Source organism: Mytilus trossulus, chromosome 4 (genome assembly GCF_036588685.1).
Source record: "Mytilus trossulus isolate FHL-02 chromosome 4, PNRI_Mtr1.1.1.hap1, whole genome shotgun sequence".
Classification (NCBI taxonomy): domain Eukaryota; kingdom Metazoa; phylum Mollusca; class Bivalvia; order Mytilida; family Mytilidae; genus Mytilus; species Mytilus trossulus.
The window spans coordinates 68,495,058-68,519,866 of NC_086376.1; the positions used below are offsets into that span (position 1 = coordinate 68,495,058).

General features: G+C 32.2%; 1 protein-coding gene across 1 annotated transcript; it reads right to left on the reverse strand.

Annotated features, from left to right (window-relative positions):
- Positions 1-342: 342 nt before the first annotated feature.
- On the reverse strand, positions 343-12,382 carry LOC134715820 (peroxidase-like protein). Its single transcript, XM_063578302.1, has 12 exons — positions 12,339-12,382; positions 9,314-9,549; positions 7,744-8,023; positions 6,595-6,806; positions 6,022-6,201; positions 5,138-5,177; positions 4,582-4,724; positions 4,225-4,329; positions 3,294-3,386; positions 2,138-2,846; positions 1,239-1,517; positions 343-915 (listed from the first exon to the last, which is right to left on the reverse strand). Exons 1-12 carry the CDS (start codon positions 12,347-12,349, stop codon positions 663-665), a joined length of 2,541 nt encoding a protein of 846 aa, XP_063434372.1. The 5' UTR covers positions 12,350-12,382; the 3' UTR covers positions 343-662.
- Positions 12,383-24,809: the final 12,427 nt, after the last annotated feature.

The following is a 24,809-nucleotide window of genomic DNA, read 5'->3' on the forward strand; positions in this document are numbered from 1 at the left end:
ATAAATAACATTGGCAGAAAATAATATTTCGACTCAATGGCAAAAAAACCCAATGCTAAACAACGGAACACTTACACATAGAATAAAGATTCAGAAACACGTATCACACCATAAAACAGGGTGAACTTGGTTGCTTCGGAAGGACGGGCAGTTATTGTTCCATTCAAAGGCACAGACTGGATTATTATCAAAGTGAAATGTCAGAGAAGTGAAGTGCAGTTTTCGTGATTCATGCAGTTTATTTTTTTTCTAAAATGAAAATTTAAGTAACTAAAGAAGAATCGAAAAATATGACTGGCCATACACAAAGAAAAAAAATGACATTACAAAACGAATACTAGGTATATTACACAAATCATGATATTAATACAGAAAAAAAGAAAGGATATGACAAGACTTCAATATTAATTGTATTTTTAGCACATTATGAAACGTTAAGACCGACATTATTACTAACTATTTTTGAAAATGTTTATCTCATTCTACTGTTAGAATATGAAGAATCTAATAAACATAGTGATATTATCCTCCAATTTAATGACAGAAGCCTCCATGTCCGCCGCCATAGTGACACGGGCTGTAAAACTGATTAAGATTAGAAGACCATTTTTTTAAATTTAACTAACATTTGTGAAGGTTAAGCTGTTTACATGATGATGAATCTAATGGCCGTCGTGATGACCACCACCGTAGTGACAACATCCCCCATGTCCGCCGCCATAATGACACGCGTTTTTGTATCTAAAGTCGTATCCTTCACATGGTTTCCCGCATTCATTGGGTGGAGGGTTATCACATGATCGGTATTGTTGTCTGGTACAACAGTTACTACAACAACTATCCTTCCAATCGCTCCATCCACCATTCTTAGGGAAACAGATATCGGGAAGATCCGAGCAATTTCGAAGTGGATTGCTGAAAATAAAACGTAAATGTCGTTGGTTAGAAAGAAACGAATTCACTTTGCTTTAAGCATGTGATCCCAAACTTGAAAGCATATGACTAGTTTAAAGAATAAATCAAAATAATACATGAACATTGTTTAAATTTTATTGCTTAATAACTATAAAATTGACAGTTCAGAAACTTGATCAAGGTTATTTCAGCTATGTTTGGGTTGTCTTTTCTTTTTCTTGACTATCATATGTCTGTTTGTTTGTTTGTTTGCTAGTTTTTGTTTTTATTTTTGACTGAGGGTTCTATGCTATTTTAGATGTGAACAGTAAAAACTAACCTACCTCAATGATGGTTCTAAAAATACATCTTGTGGTATCTGTTCAATATTTGTATTTTCACATATTATCTTTGCCATTGATATTGGACGGAAACCTTCAAGTTCTTGTGGTGTAAATGGATGTAGATTGAGTGGAGTATTCCCCTCATAGAAGAATCTATCGCCATATTTAAGGGCTCTGAACTGTAAAGCTAGAATACATGTAAATGTTGGTCCTAATCTGCTGCCTGGTAAAGGATCTTCCGATATACCTCCAACAAACAAATCTATATCACAAGTATACCTACAAAAAAGTCTTTATAAATATTTTTTGTTGTTGATTCTAATGTACACATAGAAAATATTGTAGGGGTGAACAATTATATAAATATATAATGTCAATTGTATAAACAATGATGTATAATTTCAATTTAAAAAAAAATCATTTTTATAACAAAAGACACATATTATTTCAAAACGCATTACAATAAAAACATAACTCAACGTCTCAAACTCTGTTTAATTGGATTCAAGAATAGAAATTTGCATTGAGGTAGTATTATGATAATAGCAATTGCACAAAAAGTATCAAAAGGTATACTTTTTTTAACTTCCTTTTAATTATTTCTTTATAGCAAGTCTCCATCTAATACTCGTGTGTTTATGTACTAGTATCCGGGTTCTGTATTTCCTCGCTGTGTTGAAGGTCCATTGGTGGCATACGGCTGTCGTCTGCTCTTTGGTCAGGTTGTTGTCTCTTTGACCTATTTCCCATTTTCATTCCCACATTCATTGTTTGTTTGTTCTTGACCACAATAGTTTTGATAAAAATATGGATTATGTTGTTATTAAATAAAGTAATTAACAGCTGATATTGCATTGGGTCAGTCGTATCCCACTTTTTACTTCCGGTGGTATACTTACGCATAAGCCTTACTCAATTTTTCCGCGGCTACTGCACCATGATGAAAGAGACCCCCTTCTACACCTGGGGTAAAATTTTCAGCTTCGACTGTTTTTCCTGTGCACCAGTGTAGCCAAGTAGTATATGGCGGAAGTCCATGATCACGACCTCGCTGAATATTGAAAGCCGCCAAATCTCCACCATTACCTGCTACTGTTTCAAACAATTTCCAAGTGATTTCTCTCGTCATCTTCTCGTCAATTTTTTGTCCTGGATTTTCATACATACCTCGTGTGCAACGTTCTATTCCACTCGGTTCGTACAATAAATCAGGTTTGTTCAAATGCACGTGAAGATCAAAAGCACTGCTGGGAAAGGCAAATTTATCCCTTATAAGACTATGTCCCATTCTATATGCTGCTGAAGAAAACGAATTTCGGATCATTGGCCGCACGGTGGGGTCATAATCAATAAAATGCCCATCCAATGATGGTACCAAACCAAATTGTTCACGGATTTCTATGCTTAGTAGTTTGGGTAAAAATTCATTATAGGTGATGTGTTGAATTTCAGCTGCAACGTAGCGTCTAGTTTCCTCGAAAATTTGTTGTCCAGTCCAGTTATAACATTCGGGACTATTCTTGAAATGCTGGGCAATTCGGTTGTGCTCTCTTACCCAGATAGTGTGAAGGGAACTGAGGGCAGGTTGTGTATTGGCCCTCACGTCACCTGTAGAGAAGAAAAATATTGAAATAAAGTAATGGTAACGGACTATTGTTTTGTATCATTTATTAACATTTTGTAGTTAAATAGCATGCAATGCCGTCAACATGTAAACTGAAATAATCTAGATTTTTGAATTTCATGTTTAAAGAAAAAAAAATTAACATATTATTTCATTATATAGATTTAAAAATCCAACTATTCTGCAGAATTCACAACAGTATGTCAGGACATATCATGTAGACCTCATTTAGTTACAAACAAGATGAAACAAGACGTTTTATACACGTATGTCTGTGTCTCATACACAATGATATCAGTTTTCCAATTATAACAAAATTTAATATGATGATGTTTGTTTGAGAAAAAAATGTTTTACTTTAGACCACTCGGCCATTAAGGCCCCTCGTTTTGACATAAAAATATACTTTTTAGTACACAATTTAAAATTACCTGCTCTAAAGCATTTCTTATTCGTATCCGAGGTACAACTAGGATCATTGAAGTTAAGTGGCAGCTTATCATCCGACGAAACCAACATCATTCCTGTATTCATAAAAATGTTTTATATAGAATGAGCAAAGACATTTTACTGGAAGAGTTATATTTGCGCAAATTTGAATATGATAGGCAGCATGTTTGTGCGAATAAATATTAACCGTGCTGTATTCAACTTTGAAAGCCATTAAAGCTTCATTGAAAGGCTTGGTAAAGTTAGTTGTCTTCTTCATGATTACTTGCACGGTAGGAATTTCTAGCGAATTTCTATCATTACTGATAAAGACGACAACATGAAAAGTAATGGCAGGCAAGAAGATAAATCACATCTAGGCACACTCAAAATTGTATTCTTTGGTATTTGCGAACTCTTCAACATTTAAAATAAATTAATCAAAATGAAAAGCGCAGGCTGAATTTTAATCGTATTTTAACAACTGTTCTTTCTATGTTAAAACTTCTGTACCAACAGCAAAAGGAAAACAAAATGTACGGTACATTAAACTTCATTACTGTAGTAATACTTGGCCTCTTTTTCAAACCAGATTTGATTTTCATAGCATGGGAAGTTCATGAACGAACAAGTCCAATCTATTATTCGATTATGCACCTTGAATTATACATGTAATAATTTATATCGCGGAAGTGTAGCTGCATAATATATGTTAACTCTTTTTTCTTCATTTATAAAATTCCTAGTTCAATGGAATAAACAGTAGACTTCGGTATGGATGAAACAATTATATTGTTTATATGATTAATATATGAAAGCAAGTTGTACTGTCTGCACAGCAGCGCCAATTACTTTTTTTTTTTTAATTGTGTTGCTGCTGTTTAAACTTATGTTCCGAATATTTCAAATAGGGAGCATTTGTTCATACTTTACCATTGTCATCAGGATCTTTTAATGTATTTAACTCTGTAACAGTAGAACCATAAACACCAGAACCATCGATATAATGTGTAAGTTCATTAAACTGTTCTCGGTAACCTGAAATATCAATATACAGTTCATCAAACATAAACATTTCGTGCATCCGATGCGCTTTTCTAGGTCTACCTTAATTTATCAGGGACACTTAAACCTGCATATTTAAAAACCATTTATATATATAAGTAGTATGACCAAATAATGGTCAAATTCATGCATGGACAATCTTCAGATGTGAGTGTTATTAGTGTAAAATCAAAGATACTATTCTGACACCTGTATATGTCTTGTTTTGTAAAATTACAAACTTACCAAAGTTACAACCAAGGTCAGATGCCGCTTGCGACCTGACAAAATTCATACATCTCCTATTGTTTCCGAGTATTTTCCGATGGTAAGGATCATCACCAGGTATAGAGAACGTGAAACAATTTGGATTCCTAGGGTTCTGTTGTCTACAATGCATAAAGGTATTATTCAATTTGGTTATAATTATATCCAAAACCCGTTAAAGATTAATGAAATATTGTTGGTTTTTTGACATAGCTGTTAAAAAAACCACCTTGTGTGTGTGTGTGCTTTTTGTGGTTTAATAAAGCTGTGAAATTTTTAAAATTCAAATTTGTATTCTTTCAAATCTAGCTGTATGTCTTAAAAATCGAATGACGTGTTGTGAATTTCGAATTATATTTTGTGATATTAAGTTCTTCAAATTTAAAAGAGTTCTTACTGTGTTTTTGGTTACTAATTAAGAGTATTGTTTATAATATTTTGTTTCTTAAACCGGAGATAGAGAGACACGCATTATTAATTAATGTATGGTTACCCCCGCAGAACCGTTTTGTATGATTGGTGACTCAATACTTACCTTTCAAGGTTACAACAGTCCAAATTAAAAGGATATGATCCTGTAATTGAAATAATATGAAAATTTATCATTGTACTTCAATTGAAAATTCGTAGCATGAAATTAAACACTATATAAAAGAAAATTATATTAAAAAGCATGGTGCTTGCAGTGATTTTGAGATGAATAATAGCAATAGACGCGTTGCTTCTCTGCTTTGAATGTGCTTTTGCTGTGAGTTATTTTGTTTTATGGAAGGACACCCCATATCCATTGACGTTCTATTGCTAACAAAAATGCATTTCAACTCCCCCCCCCCCCCCCCAAATAAAGATTAATCAAGAATTATGACCTCTGTACACAACACACAGTTAGCTCACCTTAATATAATTTGCAATATAAATCCATCCACGTATCATTTTAGAGGTTTATCGTCACCTAGAATGACATGTATGTATGTATGTATGTATGGGGCCCTTTATAGCTTGTTGTTCGGTGTAAGCCAAGGCTCCGTGTTGAAGGCCGTACTTTAACCTATAATGGTTTACTTTTTAAATTGTTACTTTGATGGAGAGTTGTCTCATTGGCACTCACATCACATCTTCCTATATCTATGTATGTATGTATATTTGCACCTTTTAAAAATGCTAACTTTGGTGTTAACTGTTATGCTTTGAACGCCACTGGTGAGACTTATATAGCTGACTATATGCGGTATGGGCTTTGCTCATTGATGAAGGCCGTACGGTGACCTTTAATTGTTAATGTTTGTGTCATTTTGGTCTTTTGTGGATAGTTGTCTCATTGGCAATCATACGACATCTTCTTTTTTATATTATGTTGAAAAAACAGATCGGATTTATAGATAGTTAAGTATACTGTTCAAACAATTCACAATGTTATACCTTTGGATAAAGCTGTTTTTGTTATATCATGGTCCAAGAATTGACCAAATGTCATCATATAGGAACTTATTGGTGGATCAAGTTCAGCTATTGTACTTGCTGTGTGAACAAAGTTACTAATTTCACGTGGTCCCTCTAATGGTACATTCAGTTTTCCAAATTTTCTTGGTTCTTGTATTCCTACAAAAGAAATGAACGCGATATAATTTGTGAATGTGCAATCTTATTCTTATTTGTATATATTTTTACTATATGACAACTTTGTTAACTTTCTGTCCAAGATGAAAAGCATACTGTAGTTTAATTTTCATGAATTTTAATGGGATTATCCTCTAGCCATAAATGCATTCATGATGTTCTGTGTGTGATCGGAATTGTATCAGGTTCAAGTCTTATAATAACAATTTGTTACCTTTTTTTTTTAATCTTTTATCAACAATTTTGCAATAGAAATCCTATCATTTACCATATTTCCACAGAGATTATTATTTTCTTTCTTCAAACACTATTTCGGCTAAAGTTATAACAATAGCAACTATTTGATTGTAAACTATCCTAAACAATATTGTGTACCATCAGCAAATTCTGGTTTTAAGAATCTGTCAAACGGAGTGAAGGATTTCCCCCAATTCGGATGGTCTAGGTTATTACATGATCCGTCAATAGTCCGGTATTTCGCAGATGCGTCACATTCAATATCACGGAAAGAACAAGGGAGTTTGATGAGGCTTGGGTTTGGGAGTTCTGATATGAACCGATCTATCTGTTCCCTGTCTGTTTCTGACCTGCAAAAATAAATTATATTTAATAATATAACGAACCGGTTTAAACATTCTACTGTCTGTGTAGAGAACGTTTTGCGAAGCATTTTGCTAACTGGTCTCTTTTTGTCTATAAGTAAGCTATTTTCTTTATTTCAATTACGAAAACGATATCAAAATAAATGGCAAGAAGAGTATGACCCTAGCTCATATGACAGCAAGCAGACGCGGATTTCGACTACACACGACTCGAATTTCGAATAAAAGTTAAAAGATACAAAGTTAAAAAGTATTGAGGACCTAAATTCCGAAAGTTTTTTCCAACAATAACAGGTGACTTAGTTAGCTTATCTATTCTTATTTCGACATTTTTCTGTTCATTTGTTGTAATTACCATATCAATGATAAATCATGTCAACACAGAATTGTATGATTGGTGATACCCTTGGTGAAGAAATCGCAAATACTCGGACATCGACGCAGTTGTTGTAAAAAAAAGGCTCCTTATAGATACCAGGTATAATTTTTTAGTAAAGGCGCGATTTAAAAACCATTTTGGTACTGAAACTTTTGTTCATTTTGTAAACAAGGACTTTTTATAAAGAGAGTAGCTCAGGGTACACATGGTTATCCTCAGCCATATTTGCAATAACACTCGCACTTTATAACTCATCCTTGTCAATTCGCTGATCAAATATGATGTCATATGAAGTTCTTTACCTTCGCCGCAATAAAGACTGTTTTGTAGATGCAGTGTTAAGCAATCAATCAATCAATGATCTGTACCTGATAAAAATGTAACGAAATATGTTGGACGGGACAAGATGACAAAATTATTCTTGAAATTAAAGGTTTCACATATTAAAATTTGATTATAATAATTGTTTTACACTGATTCAATTTAGAAATACATTAAATAAACACAAATGGTGTTGTGTCTGTCGATGCTTGTAACACTTACAATAATACTGTTGTACTTCGTTTAATTCGTTGTAATCTCTCTTCCGTTGTTTGGATAGTATTTTGTGAAGGAGTTGTCGCCATTTCTTTATCTGATCTAGGTGTAGTTGTAGTTGCCGGTTGTCTAGTGGAAAGATCGTATTCTCCTTTTGCATATTCTATCGCACGATGCACAATGTCGCCATACAAAAATCCTTGTTGGTGTATAACAACTGATTCCTTTTGTGTAATAAGATGAGCTCCAAACATTGAAGTCATGTTACCGTCAGGTGTATCGATGCCTAAAACAATGAGATAGTTTTATATGGTCTGTATATGATGGTTACATTTCTATTGTATAGACACCCTTTTTTTTTATTGATAACTATTCATTTAAGATTTCTAAACCCAGCAATGTCAACTATTCAATTATCATGTAAGGGTTTCTTAAAAACTGATGTGAAAGAAATTCAAATTATAAAACAATCATACTAAGGAGAATCTTCAGAGATGAAATAAGACATTTTTAATGCAGCCTAAATAAAGGCAAAAGTAGTATACCGCTGGTCAAAAGTCATTAATCGATGGAGAGTAAACAAATCCTGGTTACAAACTGAAACCGAGGAAAACACATTAACTATAAGAGAAAACCGACGTAACAATAGAAACACTGAAGTGTACAAACAAACTTCAATGCAACATACTAAGAAACGAACTACTTGATAAAAACTGCCATTTTCCTGACTTGGTACCGGATATTCTAAGGGTAAAAAATGGTGGGTTGAACCTGGTTTTAATGCTAGCCAAACGATTATCGCTTGCTTTGCGATATGGGTTTTATAATGTTGAAGGTCATACGGCAATCTATATATTTACTTTCATATACTTCATGTTGGTCTCTGGTAGATTGTTTTCATTGTCAATCATGCCATATCTTTTAATTTTACTATTATATTTTTTTGTGCAGAAAATCGTTTTTGACTTATAGAAATATAGAGCCACAGACGTTTTACTGCATACTTTAATTAGTTTAAATATGGGGATATGGTATGAGATTCAACAAAACAAAAAGAGGACAACTACTTACACCTCACAATACGGTATTCAAAAATTAAACTCAAACAATATAGGTAGCTTAAAAAGGTCCCGAGGAAACGAAATGTCGTAAACAACTATTATAAGAGAAAAACAGCTATTTTGGCAGACCAATGGCAAACCCTTGACTACAGAATAATTGATACAGCTGTTTAAAGAATTGTTGATATGAAAATCAAAAGATGTGGTGGGATAACTTATAGGACAACTATCCACCAGAGACAAAATGACGTAGATGTAATCAACTAAATAAACACATGCAATTCTCTTCAACCTGGGACAATAGCTAAAAACAACATCCTTTAGCATGTTTAGAGCAAACTCTAAAAATCAGATCGGTTTTACATGTTGAAGCACAGTAAAAAATGGAAATAGTTAAAAGACAAACAAAACAAATTTGACTTTATTGTTTTTGGTAGGTTTGCAGTTTAATCAAGGCTAAATCACGATTCTTCTAATCAACCGAAAGAAGTTTAAGTACTAGATTATAAACTTACCTCTTTTTCTGGCATCTAAATTCCCCTCCATTATTAAGTTCTGCTCATTTTCTGAATCTTTTTTAAGTAATTCGATTATATCAAGAGATGGTACTTTTAATGGCACAAATTTCGTTGGGTCTCGCAATAAGTGTCTTACCGGACCAAATGTCACTGTACTCTGGATGCCATCTCTTTCATTCAATATTCTTCCATTGGACAAGGTAAATGCAAGAATGGTCATAAAAACGGATTTCCTACAAACATTTTTAATAGAAATATACATTTAATTAATTTTACAAAAATGCTGCAAGTAATTGATTTCCCCCCGTGAAGTCAGATTTTTATTCAAATGTTTAGGTGACTTTTCTCCCCTCATAATATATGCGTATGTATACTCTACATAAATTTTAAAAAAGCTCTTTAAAAACACTTAGCTGCTATATCATTAGAACGTTATCATATTTTATTTGAAACAGACGAAGATACTGTTGAACAAGACTCAATCCTTTTCAGAAATATACATTTTCATATACGCCATACAAATGATTATTTGATTACTATTGCGGTAAAGTGTATTCGATGAGTTAGAAATAGAGTTAAATGTTTATTTAAAATTGTTTGTCATTTTATATGCTGACGATACTGTCTTAATGGCAGAATCTCAGATAGATTTACAAAGACAACTGGACTCCTTATATGAATATTGTGAGTTATGGAAACTAAGAGTAAATGTGGAAAAAAGTAAGATTGTAATTTTTTCACAAGGTAGACTACCGCAAAATATTGTTTTTAAGTATAATAATATAATACTAGATATTGTGAGTGAATTTACTTATCTTGGTGTATTACTGTCTAGATCAGGAAATTTTTCAAGAGCTAAAAAAAAAGCAATGTGAAAAAGCAACACATGCTATGTACGATATTATTCGAAAAGGTAGAATACATAATCTGTCAATTGAATGCCAACTTGATCTATTTGATAAAATTGTTAAACCAATACTTCTGTATGGGTGTGAAGTTTGGGGTTTTGGAAATAATTCAATAATCGAGAGGGTTCATATTAAATTTTGTAAAATATTACTTCGAGTAAAAAAGTCTACTCCTGATTTTATGATTTATGGTGAATTGGGAAGATATCCATTTGATATTTCAATTAAGTTACGAATGATAAATTATTGGTTCAAGTTGGTAACCGGAAAACCTGACAAATTGCCTTTTATTTTGTATAACTTAGCAAATGCCAAATATGGTACAAATATTTTATGGTTAAAACAAGTCAAGTCAATTTTAGACACGTGTGGCTTGTCATATGTATGGGACAATATCTTTTTTGTAAATAAAACATGGCTACATGTAACCATCAAACAGAATTTAATAGATCAATTCAAACAAAAATGGCTAGCAAGCCTACAGGAATCACCAAAAGCATTAAATTATCGCTTATTTAAAGATACTTTGGAGTTTGAAAAATATTTTAATATTTTGGATGATAGGCAAATATCCTTATTTTTTAAATTTCGAACTTTGAACATGAAATTTCCAATAGAAACTGGAAGATGGCAAAAAATAGAAAGAGAAAACAGAAAATGTGTATTATGTAATTCAGATGCCATTGGTGATGAATACCATTACATTTTTAATTGTTCAGCTTTTGATAACTGTAGAAAACAATGTATTGCATTTTACTATAGAAATAGTCCAAATACATTGAAGTTTTATGACTTAATGAATTCAAAAAAATGTTCAGAACTGAACGAACTATGTAAACTTATTAAGGAGATCAATAACAAATTGAATTTTTCTGGGTGAACAATTGTGAATGCCTCTATCTACTTTCGTACATTATTTTTTTATGTAATTTTGAAATATGTATAATTATCTCTATACCTTTGTAATTTGGTTTGTGAGAATAAAGAAAGATTATATATCCAACTGTTACTGTTTAAACATTATTGTACTGATATTATAATTACTGTCAACTTGAAATTTTGTTTATTATACTTATATGGAGAGGATTATCTTATGTTGTTATAACTTATTTCCAATCCTATTGTATATTTAGACAATTTAAAATGTTTAAAATAAATTATTTTTTATTTTATTTTGGCAATTTCAACCTTTAATTGTCACAAAGTGGTAAACATAACCAACATTTCTTTCAGAAGCAAGATGTTTAAGAGATATATCTCAGCACCAGTCATGTGTACCATTGTTACTCTGTGCACATAAACATACAAACAAAAAGAGCAAAATCACAATACAAAGACTACATTTAGTAAGATATTGAAAATCTCAATTAAAATCCAAAAATATATTCATAACAAAATTTAACTCACAAATCACAACCTTTTCCTAGATTTTCTTTCTTTTTAATAACGATTTAATGGTAAGAGTACAAATTACAATTTCCTAAAAAAATTGTTGTAAGAATAAGAAAGGGATTTTTTAAAAGACGCTCAGAAATATTGACAACCCAATTTTAAATTTTGTTGTCACCCGTTTCGTGTTGCTTACCCAGTCCAATAATTTCGCAATCATAGAAACCTCCAATTAATTTTGAATTTAGAGTATTTAAATATTAAAACTGACCTTATTTTAATAACTTATATTCAAATGTTTGGCAATCAGTTTATAACAGGTATTCTATGGCACGTGCTTATATTAAATTATTTAAACCAGATGTTACATTTAAATAATCGACTAAGAAACTGTTTATTTGTGAGAAGTTAAATCAAAACATTAAAATAGTATATACATATGTTTTCTCATTATATTTTGATTGCTCCTTCTTTATTTTGCTTTTTGATTTAGCGTATTTTTATTTATTTTTTATGTTAAAAAAAAATTGATGGAAAAATTAAAATCAATAATCTTTTGATGTAGACAACTGTATACTCAAAAACCCTTAAAAGATGCAAAAAGAAAAGAAGATCACTTTAAATCATGCCCCCTTATAGAACAACAAATCAGTCGGATCCTCAATAAAACTTCTTTTAAAAAATCATAATGATTGTAATTAATATCCTTTAAAAGTCAAACTTACCACGTGAACATGTTTATGTAGAACCGTTTGGACTCTTTAAACACTTTTCGATATTCAAGAAAAATAAACTGCGGCAAAATTTATACTTATTTATTTATAAACTGCAACGTCAGGAAATATCTCAGGCAGCACCAAATGAATTAATGCATTCTTGATAACTTCCTTGAAAGGTTCGGGTGACACCCTGTTTAAGTCACCTGTCTGAGAACCAATTCGTTGGATCATCAACTGCTGATTATACCCTATCAATAATTTAGTTTTTGAGTTCCTTAGTTATTAAATTCATATATAAGTATATTTTAAGTAATTTTTTAAAAAGTCATACATACACACGTAATTATCTAAAACATATTAAAAATTCCTTTCCGGTATCCTTTGTAGTCAGAACTGCATTAATGGTCGTTTACATTACAAATAGATGTTTTTCTTTTATCCTTAACTTTTCATTTTACATGTTCCTCGAATAGTTTTAAATCTTAAAAAGCCTACATTATCATATTTCTACAACATACTAATTACGATACCACAGCTTCATACTATAAACTTGTGTATAGCACATCTATAATGTTAAATACAGCTTTTTCTTTTAAGATTGGGCAAACATGCTAGATGTACTTACTAAAAGAGTGATGAGATGGATGTTTACAATATTTCCATTTTACAACATCTATTATCGTCCCCGCAATAAAGTTTATCGACAGGTTCTATATATGCCAATAGGTACCATTTGCGGCCCGTTAATATCAGAATAGTTCCTGTGTTTCTTTTCTCAATTTATTACCAGACTTCGAAAAATATCGTTGATTGATATACAACAAAAGCTAACAAGATCTAGGTGATATTGTTTTCTTTAAATCATAAAAAGAGCCAATATAATAATGTCGATATATAACCCAAAGGAATAACATAAACGGTATTTATTTTTCTGCACGTATCATCCGTACTAACAGTGATTTTCTAATCTTATTTTTAAAAGTAATCATTCTAAAGCAAGTACAAATAGAAGAGAATGACGGATTTTTGTTTTTCTAAAATGTTCCCTTTTTGTGGATGATGTAGGAGTATATGGTTTTTTTTTTCCAGTTGTGCTGTGATTTCTGATTTCTGATTTATTTTCAAATAACTTATGTAACTTTGATTACATTTAACATTTTAAATTAGCAAAAAAACATTAATATGGCAGACCAAATTTTAGTATATGGAAAGTTAAGGTTTAGTTAATCAATAAAAAAATTAAGCTACACAAGCCGAGCAAAAGTAGACACGCAAGAACACAATTCAACAGAAATATTACTGCATGGTCTCCACATTGTTTGGAATGATCTAAAACCATACAAATGAAGCAATTCAATAATTGATACGATATTCTCGTGCTTGCATTTCCTATTATGATTTTCTTGAAAGAGGGTTACTGCTCACAAAAAAGCTATTAAACCAAGAGTTCCAAATGGTGAAGTTGAAATCATCCCTTCGTAAATTTTACGGACGCCATCACGAGTTGGTTGACCGTTATGGAATAACCGTTTCACAAACTATATCGGATATGTTCCTTACGTCGTAACTACAATCCCCTTCCCTTTCATGAATGTGACCTACCGAATTAGACTATTTACCGGATGTGTAATCACATAAGCAACACGACGGGTGCAACATGTGGAGCAGGATCTGCTTACCCTTCCGGAGCACCTGAGATCCCCCCTCGTTTTTGGTGGGGTTCGTGTTGTTTATTCTTTAGTTTTCTATGTTGTGTCATGTGTACTATTGTTTTTCTGTTTGTCTTTTTCATTTTTAGCCATGGCGTTGTCAGTTTGTTTTAGATTTATGAGTTTGACTATCTCTTTGGTATCTTTCGTCCCTCTTTCAATAACGTTACTGTGCTTATAGTTTTATGCGTTTCATCGTCAATTGTGAATAATCAAGTGCGTTCTAAACAAAGACAGTTAGTTGAATGAAAAAATGGCCAGTGAGTGAAGTCTTTCGCAAACTTGATTAAGTTCTTGATCATGTTTTCTAAAACATTTAAGGTGGAGTATCTAAAAGGTAGTGATTCGTTCATTCTGTATGAAATTTAGCTATAGACATTATGTTCTTCATTTCATTCCACTGGTTTAAATGGCACACTGAGATTTGTACCTTTGAATGAACGTTTCCCGGATATAAAATTAAAAATGAATGATGTATTTTCTTGATGCAATTATAGATATCTGTATTTTAATAATTGTCCATCATTTGAATGAATCGAGTATTTTATAATGAATGAAGGTGACAATTAAATTAATTTGGATGATTAAGATGATTAGAAACGACATGAATACTTAACAATGTCAGGAGCCGTCATTCTTTGTATCTTTTATTTTAGGAAAAGACCCGTACCAAGTCAGAATTATGATAGTTGTTATCCATTCATTTGATGAGTTTGAGCTTTTGGTTTTTATTTAAAACAATTAGATTAGGGACTTTCCTATTTGATTTTTTCTCGGAGCTTAGTATTTTTGTGATTATACTTAGTCATGAGTTATTGATGGCATAGTTTTACTAGATTTGGTCCGATCTACCGACATATTGTACATATACTGTCTATAGTTAAAACAGTATGCTTACCTTTAAAAAAAAATCGCGAAAGATACCAGAGGGACAGTCAAACTCATATATTAAAAAAATAAACTGACAACGCCATGGCTAAGAAATAAAAAGACAAACAGACAAATAATAGCTCACAAAACACAACACAGAAAACTAAAGACTAATCAACACGAACCCCACCAAAAACTGGGTAAGTATAAAAATATAAGTATCAGAATGTTACCAAGCTTATTTCTATACAAGGATATGGTTTTAGTTATTACGAGCTGCTGTTGCTACGGAATTATCATTTTACTTGCATTGGTTTCCGCTTCTCTATATTAATATGTATTATTTATCTCCATCTGCTTATTTTACTTTTTTGCAAGATCGAGGAAAAAATAAAATAAAATAGAGGCTTTTTCGAATATAAAGGAATATGTTTCCATCAAGCAGCTAGACCAAGCCATCCATAAAAGTTAATCGGTTCGTTAGAAGATTAATTAATTGATAAAGATGGAATTTGTCTAACGCTATAAAAGTATTTTTTAAAAAAACTTTTTAAATCCTGGGTAAATTTTAAATCATCAATGACGGTAATATGTAAGAGTTTGTAATAACAGCTTACATGTGCATAATCGGTTCGTTGCTGCGCTATTTACCTTTTCATGAAACGGGATAACGTATCAAAACTGTCAAAGAATGAGTTTTCGTTTTCCTTTCAAAATTCAAAAAAAGAATTATAAATAATAAGATACAACTTGAAACTATTTTTTCAAATTATGTATTTTAAGAATGCGACATTTTAGGGAAAAAATACTTTTTTTCTGAAATCAACAGATGATAAAATAGAAAATTTAACTTTATCTTGGTGGTAGATTTATTATTGCACTTTTTAAAGATCCAGGATATGACTTTGAAAAAAATATAATTTTCTTAATACATTTTAAACGCATTTACCAAAGAAACGTGTTAAAATATATAATTTATCTTATTTAAAAATTACGCGTGAATGAATTCATCGCCTCCTTAACATATATATATATAGATATATATATATATTATATTATATTTCATATTTTTACATCTGTAAATAATGATAATCAAAGTAAAAGAAAACGTCATAGTATTTAAAAATAGGTAAAAGTTTAATATATACAAGTCCGACATAAGTATAGGCAACGAGCCAATATTTTAAGCTTTGCAGACAAATAGTACTTATGAATCTACTGTGGATTTAATGTAAAAATTCTTTAAAGTGCATTTTAGAAGGTATTTATATTCAGCATTTGAACATATACAGGATATCTTAATTTGTTAGAGATTTCATTCGAAATGTGAAATTATGTTATTGATCAGTTGCAATCAGCCTTATATGAATATATTTTCAATAATTTTTTTGTCACTAAATATCTTTTTCTCCATGGAAATATACAATTTAATTTCTAAATGGGCACACTTCAATACCGTTTCCCATTGTTGATGGATAATTGACCTTTCATTAGATCAAAGTTATTTCAATTTTTACTTAAAGCGCAGCTAATATTAAAAAGACAACAGTAGTAATGGTTTGTTCGAATAATTGAAATCCACTTTTGAATAAACCATATGCATTAAGATCCTGTCCAATGTCTAGAACATCTGTCCTATGTAATAGTCTTTTGTGTTTTTTTAGTATATTTATATTTTTCTGAGTTGAGTATGACGTCGCTTATCCTGGTTCCCGGTACTACGTTTCTTGGAATATTGGGACATAAAAAATAACTTTGCATTGTATTTAACAATTGAACATATTTAGATAGCTATTAGCATGTCAAATTGTCCTATTGTAATGTTTATTGTGTATTTCTTTGTCCTGAATGTTCTTGCATTTATTTGTACTGTAGTCCTGTCATATAATGTTGACTTAAATGTTATATTTAACATTGCCATATAAGCTCGATGTTTGGTTAGTCACAAAACCAGGTTCAACCCTCCATATTTTTTTTCTTCTTTCCTTAAAGACATAATTATATTATAGTTCGTTTTTGTGTGTGTTACATTTTAGTGTTGTGTTTCTGTATCTTAGATCTCCTCCTATATTTGATGTGTTTCCCTCATTTTTAGTTTAAAACCCGGATTTTTTTTTTTTTTCTCAATCGATATATGAATTTCGAACAGTGGTAAAATACTATTGCCTTTATTTGGCAAATCACATATTTAAAATTTAAGTTATATTCCTTATATAAAAAAGAAGATGTGGTATGGTTGCCAATAAGACAACTATCCACAAAAGACCAAAATGACACAAACAATAACAACTATAGGTCACCGTACGGCCTTCAACAATGAGCAAAGCCCATACCGCATAGTCAGCTATAAGAGGCCCCGATAAGACAATGTAAAACAATTCAAACGAAAAACCTAACGGCCTTATTTATGTAAAACAAATGAACGAAAAACAAATATGTAACACATAAACAAACGACAACCACTGTATTACAGGCTCCTGACTTGGGATAGGCACATAAAGTGGCGGGGTTTAACATGTTAGCCGTATCCCAACCCCCCCCCCCCTGACCTAGGACAGTGTTATAACAGTACAACATAAGAAACGAACTATAAAAATCCGTTGAAAAGGGCTTAACTCATCAGATAGACAAAAATAAAAGTGGACGTGGCCGGGTACTTATACATCCCGACACAAAAAGACACAATGAACAGATCTGAAAGTACTCGCAGTTAGTTCAAAGCCACTAACAACTAATAAAAAAAAATCATGCCTCTAAGACTAAACACTCAATCCGTACACATCCAACATACAATGGATTTAGTGTAAAGACGTCATAAACAGCCAGAGAAAAACATGACCTTGTGCAATGCCAATGCAAGTTACAGGTATCGACAGATTGTAGATTCATGAAAATGTATATGTATATAACATACGAGTTATATTTAGTTAGCTTTTAATCTACTGATAACAAAATCAATATTTATACCAATAAAAACAATATTCAATGATCTTATTACAGTGTTGAATAGGTAACCTTTTAGAATAAGTTTATTTAAAGGATCAGCAAGTTTACATGGATCATTTCTAAATTTCCGGGCACAGTTAACAACATTTTCCGTAAAAATGAGGATGTGCTATCCCGTTTGAAATAAGTTTGGTACAACCAAACTTCAAAACCAAATCTTTATATCTTTGGAAAAATTTAGTAAAGGTTTTAAGTAATTTATGGTAACGATATCCCTGGTTTGATAGTTTACCGGTAATACATAGGTTGCGTTCGTTAAAATCAAAAACGTCACAACAGACACGGGCATAGCGAACTTAGTACATTGTAAGTGGAATTGTTTTGAGAATAACCACATACGGCAATTTCAACTAATACAATTCCTAAATAGTTTCTTCACATTTATGTGTACACAGATATGCATCATTTATAACTTGAATATCTGATTATAATCTTATTCGGAATGTCAGCTGAGCATAGACCATTTAATATCGATTTAATTCAAAACTCTCACATTTTATATAACTTATTATTATGATTATCTGAATATCTAAAATTTGTTGCACAATGTAATTTGAAACTTCTTTAAGATCTGTTTAAGATAATTATAATAAATAAATAAAGGCAACAGTAATTTACTGCAAAATATCTTAGCTGGTCATAACATTTAGCAATGTCATGTACAAAACATATTGAATATATAACTTTCTCTATCTACGAAGCTGAACACCTTTTTTGTACATATAAACTACATACGAAAAAGTAAAATAATAAAAAAAAAACTGGATTCCGAGGATAATTCAAAACGAAAATCCCCTCATCAAATGGCAAAATCAAAAGCTCAAACACACTAAACGAATGGAAAACAACTATCATATTACTGACTTAGTACAGGCATCTTCTTGTATATAAAATAAAAACTAGCTTAATAGTTAGCTTAACCTTTCACTTGTATGACAGTCGCATCATTTTTTTTTATATTGACATAGATGTGTGAACAAAACAAAAATACATAAATAAAGGCAACAGTAGTATACCGCTGTTCAAAACTCATAAATCCATATAGACAAAAACAAAATCGGGGTAACAAACTTAAACCGAGGGAAACGCATTAAATATAAGAGGAGAACAACGACACAACACCGAAACGTAACACACACAGAAACGGACCAAGCATCAGACAACATCCCATGAGAATAACAAATATAACATCAAAACAAAATACATGAATTGTGGATAGACAAGTACCGAGACACGTCTTATCGCAATCTGAACTTACACTCAAAAATAAGAGAAAACAAACGACGCAACGTTAAAATGTAACACGCACAGAAACGAACAATAATATAACAATGGCCATCTTCCTGACTTGGTACAGGACATTTTTAAAGGAAAAAATGGTGGGTTGAACCTAGTTTTGTGGCATGCCAAACCTCGCACTTTAATGGCAATGTTAAATATAACATTGAAATGACAACATAATATAACAGGACTACAATACAAATAAATAGGAGAACATATTAGACAAAGAAACACATGATAATAGATAACAAAAAGCATCAGGTTTAAAATTCAATACTCCAAAAACGCGCCTCGTCCACACAAGACTAGACGACACAAGACGCCCAGATATAAAAGATCGAAAGTGAAAAAAAGTACAAAGTTGTACAGCACTGAAGATTAAAAGTTGAAAAAGGTTGTGTCAAATACGGTTATGTTTATATGCTTGAGATAAGAACATCCTTATTATCTAGAACAATTAAAGCTATTGCAAACAGTAAATTTTATCAAATGAATATAAAACAGATATACATAATGAAACTGAAGTATCAACTAATTACAGAAAACTAAACCCGAATACATAATGCTAAGACCAACACAGAATAGACACACACTAGACTTGCTACAATTCCCTTTCTATTATTTCTCTCTTACTAATTTATATGTTTACTGATAAGTGCCAGCCTACTGATTGCCCTTGGAGAAAGGTTCCTCCTGCAGATGTCAGTATAATTGTAATCTCCTAGTTATAGCAGTAAAAATATTAAAGGGGCAAAATTGAAAAAAAAAGAGAAAAAAACATAATTAGGAAGGGACATGTAGCACCCGAATCAGTCCAGGCCTCAACGCAATCAATCATAAAAATGACGTCACATACGATGGCTAAAAGGCACATTTGAATTTATGAATTTAGAATTTATGAATTTATAAAACGTTAAAAAAAAAGTCAAAATAGTGTAACAGCAGTCAACACTGTCCTTCAATCCCAATCACTACAACAAGTATGTAACAAAGAAGCACAAAAAACTCACATTGTAATCAGTTATTATAAATCACATTGTTTACCCGCACCATGCTCTAAAACCAAAATTATATGATAACAAGCCTTAATACTCTTGAATTCAGACAATTTCCTTTAACGAATACAATCATTTTTGAATGATTTTTATCCATCTTTTCAAATGAAAGAAGTCAATCATAATTAATAAAATAGTACATCTAAATTGAAAAAGCAATATTCATATCCAAAATAAACCAATTGACGCCTACTCTCAAGTGTATAGCGTATACGACAGTTTGATACATTACACTTACCTCGAAAATTAGTGTCATCTACCAAAGCGGTATATTTAAATTTTAATCATAGCCAATCGTGATATTCATATTGGTTTTCAAGCCAAACAAGCTCACAGCAAGGTTTTCATACTGATCTTCAATGTTAACTTCAACACCAGCATTATACGAATAAACTCATAATTGAAATCTCATATTTGCGCCAGATGCGCTTTTCATCAGTAACGCTCCAATAAAATTATGATAAGAAGGTCATCTACAGTAAGAAGATAAAGTGAATTGAGGACTAAAAGTTCCTAAAAGTTTTGCCAAATACAGGTAATGTAATCTCTGGGACAAGAACACAGAATCACGATAGGCAGAAAAAAATTGTCAGAATGTGTACCCCAACTATTATCTAGATATAAACCAGGTTTGGGGAATAGTTGTTCGATCACAATCATGCTTTATCTTACCACACTATTCACTTGCCTGTCCTAAGTTACAAGCTTGTACTTCAGTTGTCATCGTTGATTTGTGCCTGCCATATTTGAATTTCGTAAAATTAAGTACCAAGTCAGGAGTATGGAAGTTGTTATCAAGTAGTTCGTTTCTCCGTATCTTGGCGTTTGAGAGGTTTAGCTAGCCATAAAACCAGGTTCGACCCACCGTGTTTTCTTGAAATGTTCTGTACCAAGTCAGGAATATGACGGTTGCTTTCAAATTGTTCGTTTCTATATATGTAAGCGTTTGTTTTTTGTTGCACTCTTGTTCATTTTCTCTTCTTATTGTAATTACCTCGATTTTAGTTTGTAATCTGGATTTGTTTTCTTTCAATCGATTTATGACAACAGTATACTACTGTTACATTTACTAGTATATGTCTCATTACTGTTATATAAAATCTCTTTACTTATATACATGTATCTAATCATACAAACTCATCTTATAATGCAGTTCATTTCAATATAGAATACTACCTATTCACCTGTATATAGAATGTATGTACTACAATCATTACGAATATTAAGGTTGTAAAGAATGTTACTATAATTTAGAGGAATTTAGCCTCCGACGTGTAATAAAACATGCAAAACAGGTCGTCCGTTGGTCGGTGTGGGAAGTAAACCAGCTTTCTCAATTCAGAATGGGGACTTTAAATTTGATGCATTGTGTAGAGAGTATATAACTCTCTTTTGACAATAATTACACGTGCACCAACTTGTAAGAGGTCCGTGTGTGGAATTTCGCAAGGCATCAATTATCTCTCCTTTCTAGTATAGCCTCATTTTCAATTGGCAATAAATTACTTTAAAACTTTTACTAACGTTCGTCCCAGACGACAATTATTACAGTACATAACATAATGAATTGATTGTTGATTTGTTTTCATCCTGAATATGCATGATGCATATTCAGGATGAGAACAAATCCGCATGAAATGTTTACCGCTGTTTTGTTGAGCAACCAACAAGTTTTACATCAATCCTTTGTTGTAACACTCCTATGTGTCTGAAACTTAATAATTATAATTTTCCGCGTTTCGCAGTATAGAGGAAAATTATTGTACTAACGTTCCGTCTGATTAATCATGTGATTATCACATGTTTACATGTACATGTAATAAATGAGCGGGAAATAATCCCGTGGAGTAATCACTCTCTACCCAACACTGATACAGTCAAGATGGACACCGATATGTTGAGCAGCCCTTTAAGAAATTCCATTTCGAGAGAAGTTTCCAATGCCATATCAACATCTCAACAGGATTTATTGAACAGTATAAACGGTATAATGGACAGTAAACTGACAAATTTGCAGACCACCTTACAAGAAAGTCAACAAGAAATTTCGCAGACTCAAATGGCCTAGATGGAGGAAACTCTGACCGATAACTATACTTTTCAGAGGAAGGGCAACGAAAACCAATTCAAGTATGGTGTGAAGGTTCTAACAAAGCTGAAAGAGGCGAAGTCAAGCTTAGAAGTTCATGATTTGACCAGAGCGACCGTACAGAACGCTAAATCCAGGATTTCAGAAGGTATTGACATTGTGCAAGAGAGACAAAAGTTAATTAAACTTGCAGATTCTTCTCAACTCGGTTGGAAAGTGGTTAATGAGTATGTTGCCAACCCAATAGCAGAAGACTCCGAAGATGAGAGAAAAATGTTAAGAGCTCAGTCTAGAGCAGAGCGCAAGAGTAAAGCAGAGAAAACCAAGAAAAGCATCAAACCCAGACAAGTTCCTTATGCCAGGATTGCAGATAAAGATGATTCTTTCAAGCCTGGAAAGTGTTTCAATTGTGGAAAAAGGGGGCACTGGGCAGATAATTGTCCTGATAGAAAACAAAATATAAGTAATTCTTTATATTTATCAAACTTAGATAGTTCAAGCTTATTTTGTAGATGATAATTTTTATTGCAATAATTCCAAAATAAGAAACGCCAATGAGAAGGTTTCAATAACAATTGATTGTTTACAAAAAGTTGATCTTGTTACTTATGTGGAAAAACCGGTTAGTCCAGTAGGTAGATTGAAAAATGCTATCGATGAATGGAGATTAATCACAGGTAATACACATATAATTGATGTTATACAAAACGGGTATAAGATACCTTTCAAAACAGACCCAGATCATAAAATTATTAGAAATAACAGATCATCTCTTGATAACGCAAGTTTTGTTAAGTCAGAAATTGAAACTTTGCTGTCAAAAGGTTGTATATCAGAAGTGAATGAGATACCTTGTGTAGTTAATCCTTTGACCGTTGCTTTTAATAAATCGAGCAAACCCAGGTTGGTATTGGATTGTAGACACATCAATCCTCATTTATTTAAATTTAGATTTAAATATGAAGACACAAAGTTAGCAAGGGAAATTTTCAACCAACATGATTTTCTATATGGCTATGATTTAAAAAGTGCTTATCACTATATTGAGATTGTTGAATTGCACAGAGAATATTTAGGTTTTGCATGGGAGATAGATGGTGCAAACAGATATTTCGTTTTTAATGTCTTGCCATTTGGATTGGCTACTGCTGGTTACATATTTACCAAAGTTCTCAGAGAAGTTGTAAAGAATTTCAGATCTACAGGCAAACAAATTATTATGTTTTTAGATGATGGTTTGGGAGGTGGTAAAGATTTTGAATCTTGTCAAAAAAGTAGTCAGTTTGTAAAATTTCACCTTCAAAAGCTAGGTTTTCTAATTGCACATGAAAAATGTGTTTGGGATCCATGCCAAAAATTGAAATGGTTAGGTTTCATTTGGAATACTGAAACTGGTAGAATATTCGTCAGTCCTAAGAGAATAGATAAAGCAGAGCAAACTGTTAACTATATACTTTCCGAGATTGGGAGAGGTAAAGTTTTGTTAAAGCTCGAATTTTAGCGGGCATAGTCGGTCAACTCATATCAATGCAAATAGTATTTGGTGATCTCGTGAGATTGAGAACAAGATTTTTATATGCTTGTGTTAACGGTAGAGCAAGCTGGGAGGCATCTGTAAAAATTACATCAGAAGCTATTGATGAGTTAGAATTTTGGAGAGTTTCTTGCAGAGCAAGGAATAGTAAAGGTGTGAATATAAGCACAGTTAATTTTCACGACAATTTTGATGTCGATTTGTTTTGTGATGCCTCAGATGTAGGCTTTGGTGGTTTTTGTTCCACTTATGATCGTACCGAAGGATTCGGTAACTGGGTAGGTAATGAACCTTTTGAGAGTTCAACTTGGCGTGAACTTGAATGCGTCAAGAGAGTTTTGTATACTCAAGATTCGTTGTTGGAGAACAAATTAGTTCGAGTCAACAGTGACAATCAAAATGTCGCACGTATTTTGACGGTGGGGAGCAGAAATTTGTCACTACAAAAAACTGCGATTAATATTTTAGAATCTTGTGAACAGAAAATCATTAATATTCAGACTCGCTGGGTCCCTCGGGCTCAGAATGTGTATGCAGATCAACTTAGTCGTTATACAGATCACGATGACTGGTCTTTAAACGATGAAACATTCAGTTTCTTAAACTATATTTGGGGTCCGTGTAGCATAGGCCGATTTGCCACTCATTACAATACACATTGTTCGCGTTTCAATTCAGTTATATGGTGCCCAGGAACTGAAGCAGTTGACAGTTTTAGTCAATATTGGGGAAATGACAACAATTGGTTGGTACCTCCACCTTCTTTGATTGCAAAAACAGTAAACAAAATGTGCAATGAGCGTGCTAATGGTATTTTGGTTATACCAGAATGGAAATCGGCGGCATTTTTGCCTTTACTTTGTGCACAAGAAATTTTTAAGAGTTTTGTGTCAGACGCTATTTATCTTACAAATGACAAAGTTATAGTGAAGG

What these genes read in the sequence shown, in the direction of transcription:
- LOC134715820 (XM_063578302.1), bottom strand. An exon ending in CGAAGTACAACAGTATTATT is followed by an intron (nt 6,807 to 7,743) that starts GTAAGTGTTACA and finishes TTATTTTTGCAG; the next exon opens with GTCAGAAACAGACAGGGAAC. An exon ending in AAATTGAGTAAGGCTTATGC is followed by an intron (nt 1,518 to 2,137) that starts GTAAGTATACCA and finishes ACTTTTTTGTAG; the next exon opens with GTATACTTGTGATATAGATT.